Source organism: Rhinolophus sinicus, chromosome 2 (assembly GCF_057876585.1).
Source record: "Rhinolophus sinicus isolate RSI-liver-muscle chromosome 2, RSI-T2T, whole genome shotgun sequence".
Classification (NCBI taxonomy): domain Eukaryota; kingdom Metazoa; phylum Chordata; class Mammalia; order Chiroptera; family Rhinolophidae; genus Rhinolophus; species Rhinolophus sinicus.
This window is the reverse complement of record NC_142502.1, coordinates 115,045,388-115,062,497: the sequence shown is the minus strand read 5'-3', so window position 1 is coordinate 115,062,497 and position 17,110 is coordinate 115,045,388. Positions and strand designations below refer to the sequence as shown.

The window sequence follows — 17,110 nt, the reverse complement described above, 5'->3', positions numbered from 1 at the left end:
GGCAGCATATAACACGGCTGAACCCAACGCTCACGGCAGAGACCTCGGAGAAAAGACTGAGAGAAGAAGGCTGAAAACAGTGGTTTAAGCCCTCACTGCCAAACAGAGAACGGAAGCCTTAGGCACTGAGACTAGCCGCCCCCTCCTTACCCTCCCAGAGCTCTCCCCACCCCCACCCGCCCAGTGCTAGAAGCGGAACAGTAGCAGTGTCAGAGCAAAAGAACAGAATATTTGCTGTTCTGAGAACTGTGAGCCGCAGACACAGAATCGCAGCCCAACTAGTTCCGGCAAAGGGGAGGGAGCTGAGGAAGCAGGACCGGCTGTGGTGGTGGTCGCCGCCATTGCTCTGGGCCACCTCTCACAACTCACCTTGACCTTGGCCCCACCTATCTGGGCAGATCCCTGCAGGAGTAAACAGAACTGCTGAAACATACAGGCTCGGAATCTGGTGCAGGAAGAGCTTTGGAACTTCAAAAGCTCTCGCATACTGACACGGACACTGCACCCTGTGACCCAGGTGAACTATTAACCGAGGAAAAGCCCATATCCCAGGGAATCCCCCCATTGTGTGAGAAGCTGGAATAGTGCAGAGAAAACAGCACTACCGTGTGAGAGAAGAAAAAAAAGGCTTCAGTCAGAGACAAAATAAAACATTCTACCAACAAATACTAGAAAACAAAAGAAAGACCTCTTCCTACCAACCTGTTGCAGAAGCCACTCCTGTAGATGTCTAGGAAGAGAAATAATAATCAGTAATTGCCATGAATAACCAAGGCAACAAGACAGCTCAGAAAGAAAGTGAAAAGTCTCCAGAAAAGGAACTTAAAGACATGGAAATATGGGACTTAAATGACAGAGAATTCAAGATTGCAGTTCTGAAAAAATTTAACGAGATGCAAGACAACACAGAAAGGCAGTTTAATGAACTCAGAAACACAATCAAAGAACAACATGAGCATTTTATGAAAGAGATTGAAATTTTAAAAAGGAACCAAATAAAATTTCTGGAGATTAAGAACTCAATAGAAGAAATTAAGAATGAAATAACCAGCTTAGGTAGTAGAGTTGACCAGATGGAGGAAAGAATCAGTGACATTGAAGATAGAAACATGGAAATTATACAGATGGAAGAAGAAAGAGACTTGAGACTTAAAAGAAATGAAAGAACTCTACAAGAACTTTCTGACTCCATCAGAAAGAGCAATCTAAGAATAATGGGCATACCAGAAGGAGAAGAAAGAGAGAAGGGAACAGAGAATATGTTCAAACAAATAGTCGATGAGAATTTCCCAAACTTGTGGACAGAACTGGATCCTCGAATCCAAGAAGCAAATAGAACACCTAATTACCTCAACCCCAACAGGCCTTCTCCAAGGCACATTGTATTGAAGCTGTCTAAAATCAATGACAAACAAAGAATCATCAGATTTGTTTGGAACCACAAAAGACCCTGAATAGCCAAAGCAATCTTAAGAAAAAAGAACAATACTGGACGTATCACACTCCCTGGCTTTAGCTTGTACTACAGGGCTACAATCATCAAAACAGCATGGTATTGGCAGAAAAACAGACACATAAACCAATGGAATAGAATTGAGAACCCAGAAATAAAACCACATAAATATGGACAGACAATTTTTGACAAAGAAGCTAAAAACATACAATGGAGGAAAGACAGCTTCTTCAATTAATGGTGTTGGGAGAATTGGATAGCCACGTGCGAAAGAATGAAACTGGACTGCTATCTGTCACCATGTACCAAAATTAATTCAAAATGGATCAAAGACTTAAGCACAAGACCTGAAACAATAAACTGCATAGAAGAAAACATAGGTACTAAACTTATGGACCTTGGTTTCAAAGAGCATTTTATGAATTTGACTCTAAAGGCAATGGAAGTAAAAGCTAAAATAAACGAATGGGACTATATGAAACTTAAAGGCTTCTGCACAGCAAAAGAAATCGACAAAATAAAGAGGCCACCAACTGAATGGGAGAAGATTTTTGCAAACAGTGCCTCCGATAAGGGGCTAATATCCAGAATATACAAGGAACTCATGCAACTCAACAATGAAAAAACAAACAACCCAACTGAAAAATGGACAGAGGACCTGAAGAGACATTTCTCCAAAGAGGACATACAAAAGGCAAATAGACATATGAAAAAATGCTCAACATCACTAATCAGCAGAGAAATGCAAACAAAAAACCACAATGAGATATCATCTCACCCCAGTCAGAATGGCTATCATCAACAAGACAGATAGTAACAAATGTTGGAGAGGCTGTGGAGAAAAAGGAACCCTCATACACTGTTGGTGGGAATGCAGACTGGTGCAGCCATTATGGAAGGCAGTGTGGAGGTTCCTCAAAAAATTACGAATAGAATTGCCATATGACCCAGCAATCCCTCTCCTGGGTATCTACCCAAAGAATCTGAAAACATGTCTACATAAAGACACGTGAGTTCCAATGTTCACTGCAGCTTTGTTTACGGTGGCCAAGACATGGAAACAACCAAAATGTCCTTTGATAGATGAATGGATGAAGAAGTTGTAGTATATATACACAATGGAATACTATTTGGCGGTAAGAAAAAATGATATAGGAACACTTGTGACAACATGGATGGATCTTGAGAGTATAATGCTAAGCCAAATAAGTCAGACAGAAAAAGCAAAGAACCATATGATTTCAGTGACATGTGGTATATAAACCAAAAACAACAAAAGAACAAGACAAACAAATGAGAAACAAAAACTCATAGACACAGACAATAGTTTAGTGGTTGCCAGAGGGTAAGGGGGGAGGGGGGTGGGAGATGAGGGTAAGGGGGATCAAATATATGGTGATGGAAGGAGAACTGACTCTGGGTGGTGAACACTGTGGGATTTATAGATGATGTAATACAGAATTGTACACTTGAAATCCACGTAATTTCACTAACAATTGTCACCCCAATAAATTTAAAAAATAATAATAATACTCATTCAACTTTAAATTAGCTAAGTTACTACAGGCAACGCACTTATAAAGGTGCCTACACATATAAGAAGTACTTTCTTGCTGTTAACAGAAACTAGTGAAAAGCAGAGACTGCCCAGCCCCTGGTTCCTGGGCCATGTGTGCACTGTCTGCCATGGGAAAGGCTGCCTTTCCACCAGCAGCACGCTGGTTGGAGTTGCAGGTCTGGAATACCCCGTGGAACTCAGTACCTCATCAGTGGTCAGCCTGGGGCTCCTAACATTGAGAGGCTCGTTAGGTGGGGCAACGCGGTCTCGTTAGCCCAGTGATGTCCGCTTATTCCACACAGCGGATTTGAGCCTTGCCACCCTGGGGAGCTCCCACCCACCGGCACTCCAGTGTGATTTCCCGTCTCCTCCTCTGGACATAGCTTTAACCTATCAACGTGGGTTCTAGGGCCTGAGAAATCAGTCCGCCACCCCCTGGCAAACTATCCAACTGCTCTGAGCCCGTTTCCTCATCTGCAAAGTAGGGCTAATCAAAGTAGCTTAACTCCGAGGGTTGTCACTGCATTTAGGACTGTTATGTCCTTTCGATGAATTGGCCCTTTGGTCACTATGAAATGACCTTATTTGTCCCTGGTGATATTCTTTGCTCTGAAATCTACATTGTCTGGTATTAAGGCACTCCAGCTTTTTACTGATGAGTGTTAGCAGGGTATATCTTTTTCCATCCTTTAACTTTTAACCCATTTGTGCCTTTACATTATGTATTTTTTTAATTTAATTTTATTAAATTTATTGGGGTGACAATTGTTAGTAAAATTACATAGATTTCAGGTGTACAATTCTGTATTAGGAACTCATGCAACTCAACAACAAAAAAACAAACAACCCAATTGAAAAATGGACAGAGGACTTGAAGAGACATTTACATTATATTTGAGGTGTGTTTCCCTAGTCTAGCTTTTTCAATCCCATCTGACGATCTCTGCTTTTTAATTGGGATATTTGTGGCATTTAATGTGTTTATTAATATGGCTGGGTTTACACCTGTCATCTGGGTATTCCTTTTCTATTTGAACTATCTCCATTCTTCCACATTTCCTCTTTTCCTGGCTCCCTTTGTTATAATTCCATTTTAACTACTTTGTTGACTTACTAGCTATAACTCTGTTATTTTCGCGGTCGCTTGAGGGTTCAAAGTAGAAATCTCCAGCTGCTCACAGTCTACTTCTAGGTGATATTATATTTCACGTAGAGTGTGAGAACCATACAACAGTACACTTCCTCTTCTCCCCTCCTGGCCTGTATGCTGTAGTCATACATTTTACTTTCACAAGTGTTATAAACCTCACACTATATTGTTCTGATTCTTGTTTAAAAGTTCATTACCTTTTAAAGAGATTTAAAGACTAAGAAAAGCAATCTTATATGTTGACTCATAGACTACTTTTAGAGACTTTCATTCCTTTGTATAGATCTGTATTTCTAGCTGGTATCATTTCCTTCTACCTGAAGAATTTCCTTTGATGTTTCTTATTAGTGAAGGTCTGTTGGTGATGAGTCCTTTCAACTTTTGCATGAACATGTCTTTATTTTACTTTTCTTCCTGAAACATAACTTTACTGAGTACAGGATTTTAGATTGACTGTATCTTTTGGTACTGTGGTTCCACTGTCTTCTTGCTTGCATTTTCTCCAGTGGTAAGTCTGCTGTCATCCTTTACTTTGTTCTTTTATACATAACATTCCTTTTTCCCTCTGGCTATGAGTCTTAAGGTATTCCTGACTTGCTGGTGGGAAAGGCACTGTTCCCCGTCCCATGTGAGCTCCAACTACTGCTTCCTCTGGCCCTTTCAGGTGACTCTTTCCTCACACACACACAGCAATTGGTTCTCAGCCAAACATTCGAGGGGAACCACTGCCCATCTCCAAGTTCTCTCTCTGTCCAGTTCTCTTTTCTTTGATCCTCTATCCTGTGAATTGCAGATGCTTTGATCTCCCTGGACTTTCTGCTCCAGGTCTTCAAATCAGTTTGCTGGGCTCTGCCTCAGTTCCCCCTCCTGAGGCACAGCACGGAGACCCTCTCAGGCAGTAAACTCCGGGCAATTATAGGGCTCATCTGGTTATTTCCTCTCTCTCAGAGAGCACTGTCCTTCCATGACTGATGTACAGTGTAATATATGAATTACACACACACACACACACACACACACACACACACACACACACAATCTAGTGTCCATTTCTGGTTGTTTCAGTTAGGACGGTATATCTGCTGCATGTCACTTCCACCTGGTCAGAAGCAGAAGTCCCCTAGCACTCATTTGACCAAAATTGTAGGGCCTACCAGGTCCAGCAGTGTGTAGTGTGCCCGCTCATATCACCTGGCTCTGAGAACAGGGAACGTGTCCCTAGTGCACTGCCCCACACAGAGAGAGAACTTAGAAATACTTAACAGTGACTTTTAATCTGCAGTCAACCAGGCAATGAAGTGTTTGCATGAACATTAATTATGAAAGTTCCAACCAGCATTGTTCATTTGATGATCTGATTTTGTGGGAGAAATCTTTTTCATATGAAATCTCATTTGTCCCAGGCTTTATGCACAAAAAGTAACAGACTATGCTGAAAAGGGACAGACAGTGGTTGAAAGTTTAAGCTGGAAACAAAGGAGTTAAAAGACAAAAATGTAATTTAATTCCAAAGTTCCACTTCCATGTGTATTCTGCATTCATCTACTTCACTACTAAAAATGTTCTTTAAGCAACTAAATGTCACTCTGGCAGCATTCAGCCTACCACCTATAGAAAGTGGTAATAGCCAAGGCTCCTATCAAAACAGCCAACCACAGATTTTCTCGTGACTTCCTGACACAGTGATAATGTTACTAAAACCCATCACCAAGTACTAGGCAAACACTGATTTGTGGGGAGAATATACTCCTCAATCCAATGGTTCCCAAAGAAGATTTGAGAGAAACAATGTGGGAGCAGGAACTCACACGTGGACCAAATGCTGGGTGGCTGTGTGTTGATTCTTCCCCTCAGATCCACAACCAGCCAAGCAGACAGGACAAACAGATCACTCTTTGTAAGTGTCAGTGCTTAGGAGACGTTTAAAGGCCCTTATCTCTTTCCCATTTTCAAACACATAATCGCAAGTCCCAAAGGGCCAAATTAGTAACATTCCAGTGAAAACTGAACTATCAGAGATTTGGGTCTCAGCAAACACACACCCCAGTCTGAACTAGAAAATGTATCACCTGAAACCCCCACTTCGTTGTATCATATGGACACTCTCTGTGAACCGCAGCTCTCAGTTCCACAAAACAAGGTCCTTCTGTCGGATCAGTGAGTCTGAGCTATGTTTTGAAAATGACAGGCTGTAACACACTACAGGTCATGCAATCAGTTTAATACATCATGACTAGCTTTTCTTAAAATGACATCAACTAAAAAGAAAATACTAGAGCATAGCTCAATAGTGAGGCAAGCATTGCTTCATGAAATTTCCCTTTTTGATTTCATGTATGTAGGTTTGTATGTACAGGGTGATAATGAAAAGTATATCTTTTACTTTGGGTTGTGGTCAAAAGAGTTGGAAGTCACTGGTCCAACAACTATTAAGACTCTGTGTTCAACTCCCGGTGGGAGTGGGAATGGGTATAACCGTTGTAGGTCTTGCTTCTAAACAAGGTGGTTTTCCGTGTTGTCTCAGCAGCCCCCAGACTCAAGTCCACATGTCCCCACCCCTGGAGACCCGCCTAAAGAAGAGAGTGTGTGTAAATATGAACTGACAACAATTAGAAGATGCTCATGCTTGTCGTTCAACAAATATTTGTGTGTCTACAAATAGCCTTGCGCTAGGTGTTGGGTGGATATGGGGTGAGCAAGAGAAGGGAGGGAACAGAAATGGGAACCAGAACCCTTGTACCCAGGAAGGCCCTGGTGGGGTTCAGGGCTGGCACCTAGCCTAGAAGAGCAGCCCTCCAACGTCATGTCTCTATGGCAAAGGGGTCATGTCTATCCTGGTGGTGCTGGGCAGTAAGGGGACATGACTGGGCAGGGCCACTGGACAGCGGGGCAAGCAAGAACCAGTTGTTTAGTGCAGGCCCACCAAGGCTCAGAATTGACTGAGGGAAAACATGGCCTCCCAAAATGAAGCACCAGGACACATCTGAGGACAGAGGGTCATGCTGACCAAGAGAAGGGCAAGAGGGCCTCTGTGTAGGGATGGTCCTCAGGCCTGGGGACAGGAGACCACTGGGCACACCAGCCCCTGAGTGCATCAGAGGAATGAGCCATGGGAAGAAGACTAGGAGACTTACAACCACAGCCTCTTTGCACCCTCTGGCAGAGTTACCTGCCACAGGCCACCTCATCTGAGTGCCCAGCACCCCCCGCAGTGCCTAGCTGCCCTGCCTGAGGGTCACTGCAGGCCTCACTCCCCAGCTGCCGGCCCAACCTTTCTTGCTGTGCCCGGGACCCCTGAGCCCTGCTCTCAGGAGCTGCTGCCAAGTTCTGTTGAGGGGCAGACACCTGTCAGGAGCTGCAGGTGGAATCAAGTCCCCCCAGGCCTCCCGACAGGTTGGGGCACTAGGGACAGTCACAGTGAGTCATTGCCTCTGGCCACCCAGAGGGACTCAGAGCGCCCCAGCGCCAGCGGTCACTTTCTTCACCACCCTCCTTCTCCATGTGGACTCCACAGGAGCAAAGCAAGTGTGTCCACCGTCCTCATGGCCGTGAGTAAACGCTTGACTAACAGCAGCACCCCTCCCCATCATGAGCGCGTCTCCACTCAGCCTCCTTCAGACACATGATCACGGGAGGTGCTCATTCCCACCCCCACTGTCCATGTGGGGGGATCCTGGGGCCTGCCTGTGTGAAGGCCCTGCCCCTCTGTGGGCCCCACTGATACAGAGAGGCGGGGGGTCTGCCTTCCAGACACTTAGCCTTTCTCTTTTTTCCTCCACAGCTGCCCTTGACCTCCTCTTAACCCCTTCTTACTGAGGCTAAAACTCTTCATCAGCCCCTCCAGGGGCAGAGCTGCTGTTTGGAGGCAAATGTTCAGCCAAGCTCAGGATTAAGCTCCAGCCGAAGGCCCTGCTGTCCTCCAGGAGGCAGGGGAATGGGGCTGTCCTCGGGCTGCTGACTCAGGGCTGCCGTCTGGAGCCGAGCCCCAGGTGCCACCACAGCTGATGCCTGTAGTCTGGCCATGCAACCAAGTCACAGCTGTCCTGCCCTCAGAGAACCCCTGGGTCCCCTACTCCGCGGCTCTGCCCCCCCCCCCCCAGGGTGCAGACTCCCATGTGTCACACAGGTGCCTCTGCTCTCAGGGTGGTGGGGAACAGGCACGGGTCCCTGGTATCCCCAGTCCCCCCAGCTCCCCGAAGATTCACATGGGGGTTCCTCACCCCTGGTGCCCCTCACCACACCGTCCAGCCTGAGGCCCAGAGCTGGGGACACACCAAGCCGTCTAAACACTGGCATGTCCCATGTGCCCCCTCCCCAGGCTAGAAACTCCTGGGGTCAGTTCCTACCCTCTCCCCGCGGGACTAAAACACTCGAGCCGAGCTCTGGTCACCTGACCTTCACTGGCCCCTTCCCATAGTGTCACCACCACCACAAGAAGTCGAATGACATGAACCACGGGCTCCATGGGCCAGGCCCTGTGGCCGTGCGTTTCACACACCCAGCACAGTGCATGCATGGACGACAAGGCTGAGCGACGCACCAAGGGTCACAAGGGCAGTCGGCATGTCTGCCTGGCACTATTGGCACAGGCGCTCCCCCAGACGTGCTGTGACACGGGGACTGTGGACTCACCATGCCTCCGGTGCCCTCGCGGCAGTCCTGCAGACAGCGGACGTTCTCCCAGGTGCTGTAGGCTTTCAGCCCCGCCACCAGCGCCTGCAGCGCGCGGCTGTCCACCAGCTCCTTCCCCTGGAAAATGTCCTTGTCCAGGAGGCCCCCGGCATACCTGCAGGACCAGCAGAGACATGTGATGCATGCATCACACAGGTGGGGGACCAGCTCAGGGCACCCCCTGCATTTCCCTTGGCGCCCTCAGAACCATCCCCTACAACCTGAGCCCCCACTCCTCCTCCTTCGCCTCCACTCACAGTCACAGGCCTCTGCTTGGCTTAACCCTCTTCCCTCTTTTGTCTACACAAACAGCATCATATTCCAAATTATTTCTCCCACCCCTCACACAAAACACATCACGTGTCTCCTGTGTTTTAATTGTTTAAATGCGACGTGCATGGAAAGTTCTGAAATGGACTGCATGCCAGGCAGATGCACAGCCCCAAAGAAGTGCAGACGCCCATGTTAGGGCCTCAGACTTTGTTACCCACATGGCAAAGGAGCTTGAGATGGAGAACTTATCCTGGGTTGTCCAGACGGGCGCAATGTCATCACCCCGGTCCTTCTAAGTGAAAGGGAGGCAAGAGGAGATGTGACAACGAAGTGGGCAGGGTGATGCAGGATAAGCAAGACTCAGCTGGCAATGCTGGCTTTGGAGATGGAGGAAGAGGCCACGAGCCACGTGATGAGGAACCTTCTAGAAGCTGGAAAGGCAGAGAAGTTAGGTCTCCCCCAGAGCATCCAGGACTGCAGCCTCGGTTTTCATCAATGGGCACCTTTCGGACTTCTGACTTCCAGACCGCAAAGGTACTACATTTGTGTTATTTTAAGCCACCAAGTTTGTGACAATTAGTTACAGCACCAACAGCACACTACTACAGATTACGAACCATTTCTTCCTTCGAAATGATGACCCCGTTTTCCTTGTGTCTCAGCCACCTGTGGGCACGGCTACTGTGCAGCAAACAGCGATGTCCAGAGGTCTTCTTCCCTCAGCAGATCTTCCCCTCTGTTCTGGTTTTCCTCTTTGCCATATGTATCTTTCGAGAAACTTGTCTATTTCGTATATATTGTCAAATGTATTGGCATTACATGGGCATTACATCAATAACAATAATAATATTTAATTTCAAAACACCACAGTGGAGGGCACAGCTTTCCTCACCCCCTTCTTCTGAACACCTTCCTGCTAGCCTAGCTTATAAAGTCTCTTTTACAGTCAGGCCTTGTCTATCACCACTGCTAGGAATAAAGTTTCATTGAACTCTTTCTGTGCCCAGCCAAACTCCAGGACATACAGGAAGCCCCAGGACCAGACACTAAGGTCAAGGGTGGTCCACACACGGCTGGGCACTGTCGTCCAAGCACCTTAAACTTGCTGGCAGGATCCAGGAGAGTGCCATGAAGCCTGGACTCACTGGTGTCAGCTGAAGCCCCTGCACTGGAGACTGAAAACAGTGACAGCAGTTAGAGGTGTTGGCTCACTGATCACTCTCCATCAACTGAGTGTCATCTATTGAGATGATTATATGGCTCTTCACCTTTATAGTGTTAATATGATCAATAATATAGATTGACTTTCAAATGTTAAACCAACCTGATATTCCTGGGGTTGGTCATTATGTACTATCCATCTTACATTTTACTGTGGGATCTACTAATATTTTGTGCTTAATGGGTACTGGTCTCATAATGTCATTCAGTTTTGGTGTCAGGGTAATCCTCCTAAAATTATTTGGAAAGTTTTCCCTTCTTCTTTATTTTCTGAAAGAATTTATGTAAAATTAGTATGTTTTCTTTTCTTAAAAATTTGGTAATGCCAGGTAAGGCTATTCAAATTTTCTATTTCTTTTTGAGTCACTCTTGGTCATATGTATCTTTCGAGAAACTTGTCTATTTCGTATATATTGTCAAATGTATTGGCATTACATGGGCATTACATCAATAACAATAATAATATTTAATTCTATCCTTTCAACATCTGTAGGATCTGTAGTGATGTCCTCTCTTTTATTCCAAATACTGGTAATTTGTGTCTCTTTTTTTCTTGATCAATAATTTCTAATTTAATTTTATTCTAATCAGAGAACATGCTTTATGTGATTTTAATCTTTTTAAATTGACATGGTCTGTCCTGGTAAATATTCATGCTGTTGTTGAGTAGAGTGTTCAATAAACGTCATTTAGGTCAAGCTCATTGGTGATGTTCATATCTTTTATATTATTACTGGTTTCATGTCTGTTTATTATGTCAGGTACTCAGAGAGGAGGATGCATGTCCACAAGCATAATTTTTAATTTGTTAATTTCTCCTTTCAGTACTTTCCATTTTTGCTTCATGTATTTTGAGGCTATTATGTTGAGTTCATACACATTTCGATCATTACGTCTTCTTGATGAGTAGACTGCTTCATCATTATGAAGTGTTGCTCTTTATCTCAGGTAATATTCCTTTTTCTGAAGTCCACTTTATCTGATATTAATGTATCCACCCAAGCTCTCTCATGGTTAGTGTTTGTAGGGGTAAATTTTTTGCATACTTTTAACTTATTTGTCTTTATATTATAAGTGGGTTTCTTATAGAAAGCATCTAATTCAGTCTTGACTTATCATGTCTGACATTCTGCAGATAGGAATGTTTGAATCACTTACACTTAATGTAGTTATCAACATGATTGAGTTTAAACTATTATCTTGCAGCTTTTCTCTATTCATCCCATATGTTCTTTGTTCCCTTCCCCTCTGCTCCTTTCTTCTTTTAATTGAATTTTTTTCTTTAGTATTCCACTGTTAGATTTTTAACTATACTACTCTTTTTTTTTCAGGGATTTTTCTGTGGTCTAAAATATGCATCTTTAACTGATCACACATTTCCCTCAAATGTTATACCACTTCACGGATAATGTAAGAGCCTTACAATAAAACAGTATACTTCCATTTCATTCTCCCATCCATTGTGTTACTATAGAATATCTATATAGATGGATGTTCATATATATATATGAATACATATATACATATGTATGTATATACATATAGATAGTCTACATATGTTATAAATTTCATTGCTCCTTTTACTTTAAACAATTTGTCTTTTTTCCTTATCAATATTCTTAAGGAATAAATTATTCACAACAGATTGCATTCACCCAAAGCACATTTAAAGAGTTTTGACAACTATACATGACCATGAGAACACGACCACAACCAAGCTACAGAGTATTTCTAACACCTTCCAAAACACATCTCTGCCTTTTTGCAATCCATCCCCTCCCCCTCCCTCAACCCCGCCTCTAGGTAATCACTGTCCCATTCTGTCACTACAGGTTAGTTTGCATATTATGTACGTGAGAGTATGCACTATGTGTTATGTGCTGCTTCTTTATGTGCATATTGTTTTGAAATTCATCATATTGTAGCATATATTCATAGTTCCTTCTTTTTATTGCTGACTAGAATTCCACTCTGTGTAATGCATATATCACATTTCATTTATGCATTTACTTACTGATAAACATTGGTCCTATCCAGTGAGAGCTATGACAAATAAAACTGCTATGAAAATTCACATAAAAATCTTAGAGGAGACATATATCTTCATTTGTCTTGCATAAATATGCAGGAGTGAAATGGCTGGGTCGCATGGTAGATGTGTTGTTAACTTTTTAAGAAACTGCCAGACAGTTTTCCAAAGTGATTGTGCAATTTTACATTCTCACCAGCAGTGGAAGAGAGTTCTAGTTGTCCCACATGCCAGCCAACAAATGGTCTTTGCAGTCTTTAATTTCAGTCATCCAGTGGATAAGTAATGGTATATCCTCATGGTTTGAATTTGCATTTGCCTGATAATTAATGATCATCTTGTCATGCGTCTATTGACTGACCATTCATATGTCTTCTTTCTTAAATGTCTCCTAAAAGCTCCTGCCCATTTTCTATAGGCTTGCTCATCTTATTTTTAATTGAATGTCTTCTTTACATATGCTGGATAAACACCACACTGTCAGACATATGGATTGCAAATAGTTCCCCCGTTCTGTGGCTTGCCTTTCATCCTTAATAACAAAAAACAATTTTGGTTCAAGGTATTTACCTTCTTCCATCCATACAATAATCTTGTAAATTTCTGAATATCCCTGTTTGCTCTGTGAAATCTGCACATGCTAAAGATGTAACATTGGACCTCATCCTACACAAACAGGAAAGACTGTGATCCAACCACAGACCTGAGACCACTGAACTGAGCTGGGGTAAACTGACAAAACATGGGAACCGTAATTTGTGTAACTGGCACTTGGACAAAAAGAAACCTAACTGCACTGAGCAGCTACTGTAAGCAAATGGCTTCTGCATTCATCATCTAACAGTCTGTACTACAACCCCATGAAATAGGAAATCATAGCCCCACTTTACAGATGGGGAAACCGAGGCTCAACTGAGGTTACATAGATAAATCAAGGTCTGGCATGTGTTAGGCTGGGCTAACGTTCAAACTCAGTGCTCTCTAGTCCTAAATCCCAAGCTCTTTTCATTATAAATCATGTGCGTGTCAGTGTCCTTGTGAGTTCATAGCATTCTGACTCTGTGCCATGGTCATCTGGGTCCTGGGCTGTGGCTGCGACGTAGTGACTCAGAATTCCACATCTGATCATTTTTTTAAATGTGTATATGATTCCCTGCTGATCTGCCCAACCACACACATTATCACACACAAACACATTCACATACACACACTCACATACACTTACATACACACACACATACACACTTACACACTCACATACACAGTCACACACCCACTCACATCACACATACACACACTCTCACACACTCACACTTACACGCACATTCATACACATAGTCACACACCCACTCACACCACACACACTCACATACACACACACTCACACACAGTCACACACACTGACATACACTTACACTCACATACACACACTCACACACATAGTCACACACCCACTCACAGCACACACACCCTCTCACACACTCACATACACACACACTCACATACATACACAGTCACACGCACTCACATACACTTACACTCACATACACACACTCACATACACACATAGTCACACCTACTCACAGCACACACACACTCACACACTCACATACACACATAGTCACACACCCACTCACAGCACACACACCCTCTCACACACTCACATACACACACATCACATACACACACAGTCACACACACTCACATACACTTACACTCACATACACACACTCACATACACACAGAGTCACACACACTCACATACACTTACACTCACATACACACAGTCACACATCCACTCACAGCACACACACACTCACATACACATACATTCACAGCACACACACACTCACACACACTCACATACACACACTCACATACACACACAGTCACACACACTCACATACGCTTATACTCACATACACAGTCACACACCCACTCACAGCACACACACACTCACATACACAGTCACACACCCACTCACAGCACACACACACTCACACACACTCACATACACACACAGAGTCTCACACTCTCCCCCACACTCACACGCCGCCCTGTCTGCTCCCCGGGGTGGGAATGGGTGGCAAATAAGAAATGGACCAGCAGAAAAGAGCGACTCATCAGGGTCTCCCGTAGCAGAGATGTGGTGAGACTTCTTGGCAACGCTGGCCTGTGATTTTACTTAACACTGACCAGACACGGAGGGAGGGCCTCCATCTGCCAGACGGAGAGGAGCCTCGTGGTCCTATTCTCTGTCACATGCTCACGCCTGCTCGCAAAGGGGATCTGAAAAATCACCGGTGTTCGAGGGGGTGGGTAGACTCCAGGAGGTAGAGATCTTAAGAAAATCTGGCATAAGAAACTCAGAGTGGCTCAGAAGATAAATTAGGAAATAGGGATTCTGTGGCAAAATTATTCCTTATTTCTAAACATGTTTATTTAATAAGCAATGCCTCTAGAAATGCAAAGTATTTTGTTACAGTTATGTCCTTGAAATATTAGAACTCACCATCAAGGTAAGATTCAGGGGAAATGCAGATAGAATATCTCTAAGACCACTAAAGCAGCATGAGAGCAGCATTCGATTACACAAATCTGTTTTACATAAAAAGAGCAAACAAGACTTTCTGGCAATAAGATATCAGTATTATGTTAGAACCCCAGTCTGGTGCACAAACAGTAGAGCTCACTTGGGGAGGGATAGCTAAAGAGCTGAACGATCCTCAATTCCAGTTTTTGACAAGGACAAGACTTTGAGGAATGTTTGCAAATGATGAAGTGCCACCCATTCACTTATTTAACAAGTGCTAACGAGATCTTACTTTGAGCCAAGCACAGTTCTAGGTGCTATAGAAACACCAATTCAAATCAAAGAGAGAAACTTGTTGACTCATTATGAGGCATTAAATGAGTTACTGCACATAAGATCTTAGCACGATGCCCGGTACACGGTAAGCAACTGAATACGTGTTAGCTATTATCTTAGTTGAACCCTTCCAGGTGTTGGGCCAAAGGAGATGACCAGAGACAGTGCCTGGATGCAGTGGAAAGAGCAGCGCAATGGTGCTGGGGGCCCTTCTGGCCAGGACCCAGCCCAATGTTTGAGTTGCCTGTTTGGCCTGGAATCGATAAGAGAGGCAGACCCAGAACACTCCTTTTGGCGGGCACACTGCAAACATTGATATTCTTTGCAAGTTGTTAGTCACTTTCTAAGCCAACCCTGCTAGATGATTCCGAAGGGAGATACTAGCTGCCACCTGCCCCGCCAGCTGGCTCCTGGCCTTTTCCCCAACATGTAGCTTCTGCTTCAGAGACCACCAGAATATCTGAAAGCGAAGTTCCAGACGACCTCATGGCCAAGTGTGATGTAATTATACAAGGTGATTTCATTCAGTTGAAGCAACCTGTGCAGAGCCAGGCATGCTCAGATGTGGAGATGCTTAAGCAAGGACCACAATTTCTCTGCTCAAAGAATTCACAACCACAAACCAAGAGTAATGGGGTAATGATCAGAGGGGCCCAAATTGGTGTTTCAAGAAGCTTATAAAGGCTCCTTTTCCAGGAGGCGCTTGGGAAAGCTGTCTTGGAGGAGATGACAACCTGAACTGTATCCCCAAAGATGACTGAACTACCAGGTGAAGGAAAGCAAGGGTGTGAGACGTAACTGCTGGAAGCAAGGTGGGGTGCCTGTAAGGAAGGTCAAGGCAGGGAAGAGCCTGAGCTCAGAGCCCCGTGGTGGGGAACAGGAGAGACGAGACGTGGGGTGGAGGCTGGTGGGGCCACATGAGGAGCTGGAGTTTTACCCAGGATGGAAGCCCCTGGAAGTCTGCCTGAGGGTTCCCGCAGGCAAGTGAGAATTCAGATTCTGTGTCAGATACGGTGGCTTGCGAAGACCAGATCCAAGGAGACCCAGGCTGGGTGTGGGGAGCTGGGAGAGGCCAGGCCAGACGATGGGCGATGGGGGCTTGTGTGGTTTCAGTGTAGGAGGAAAACTCACCAGAATGCGACCCTGGTGGGATGGAGCAGAAAGCTTGAGGAGTCTTGGGGATGACAACAACTAACTTCACTGAGCATCTGCCACGACCACAGGAGGGCTCGCTGTCCCAGTCAGTGGGTGAGGACCCAAAGGGCACCGGCCAGGCGGTGCAGCACGGTGAGACCTGGTATCAGTCGCCCACCGACATGGCAACAGGCCAGGAAGCACACAGGACACTGTCAGCACTCAGCAGTGGGAAGGAGGCCCTTGGTACCCTGGGCCCCAAAGCAGGAGGTTAACAAGACACCCCAGAATAGGCACCCACAGCCAAAGGCAGGAAACAGGAGTCCCACCAGGCCACATTGGCTACCACACGGGGCTGTGACCTTTCTGTTGGCTGCCTGATTCTCGGGCCTGAAACGGTGCCTGGTGCACAAGTGGATGAGTAGGGGAGGGGGGGCTGACTCCCCAGCCCTACGGAGGGTCAGCAGGAGCACGGCCCGGGCAGACTCCTCGGGACACATCATCTCTCGCGGAGGCCCCTCCGAGCCCACCTGTCCTACCAAGTGGGTACCGCCCAGCAGCGGAGCAGCCACTGGGCAGCAGAGGCCCAACTCCTCCTGGACCCAACAGGCCTGCTGAGGGCAAGAGAATGTGAGTGGTACAGGGTGGGAGTGGGACGCACTAAGGGCCTCACAGGCCCCCGATCTCCAGGCTGATGGCAGCAATGGGAAGGAAGGGGACAAGAAACCTGGTCTGCTTGCCCACCAGCTCCT

The 17,110-nt window shown here is 45.3% G+C and overlaps 1 protein-coding gene across 1 annotated transcript in view; it reads right to left on the bottom strand.

Moving 5' to 3' along the window:
• Positions 1-17,110, bottom strand: part of ACOXL (acyl-CoA oxidase like) — a 183,541-nt gene that overhangs the window by 30,847 nt on the left and 135,584 nt on the right. The window contains exon 12 of the mRNA XM_088796342.1: positions 8,794-8,947. Within this exon, the coding sequence (XP_088652468.1) occupies positions 8,794-8,947 (154 nt within the window). The remainder of the gene's footprint in view (positions 1-8,793; positions 8,948-17,110) is intronic.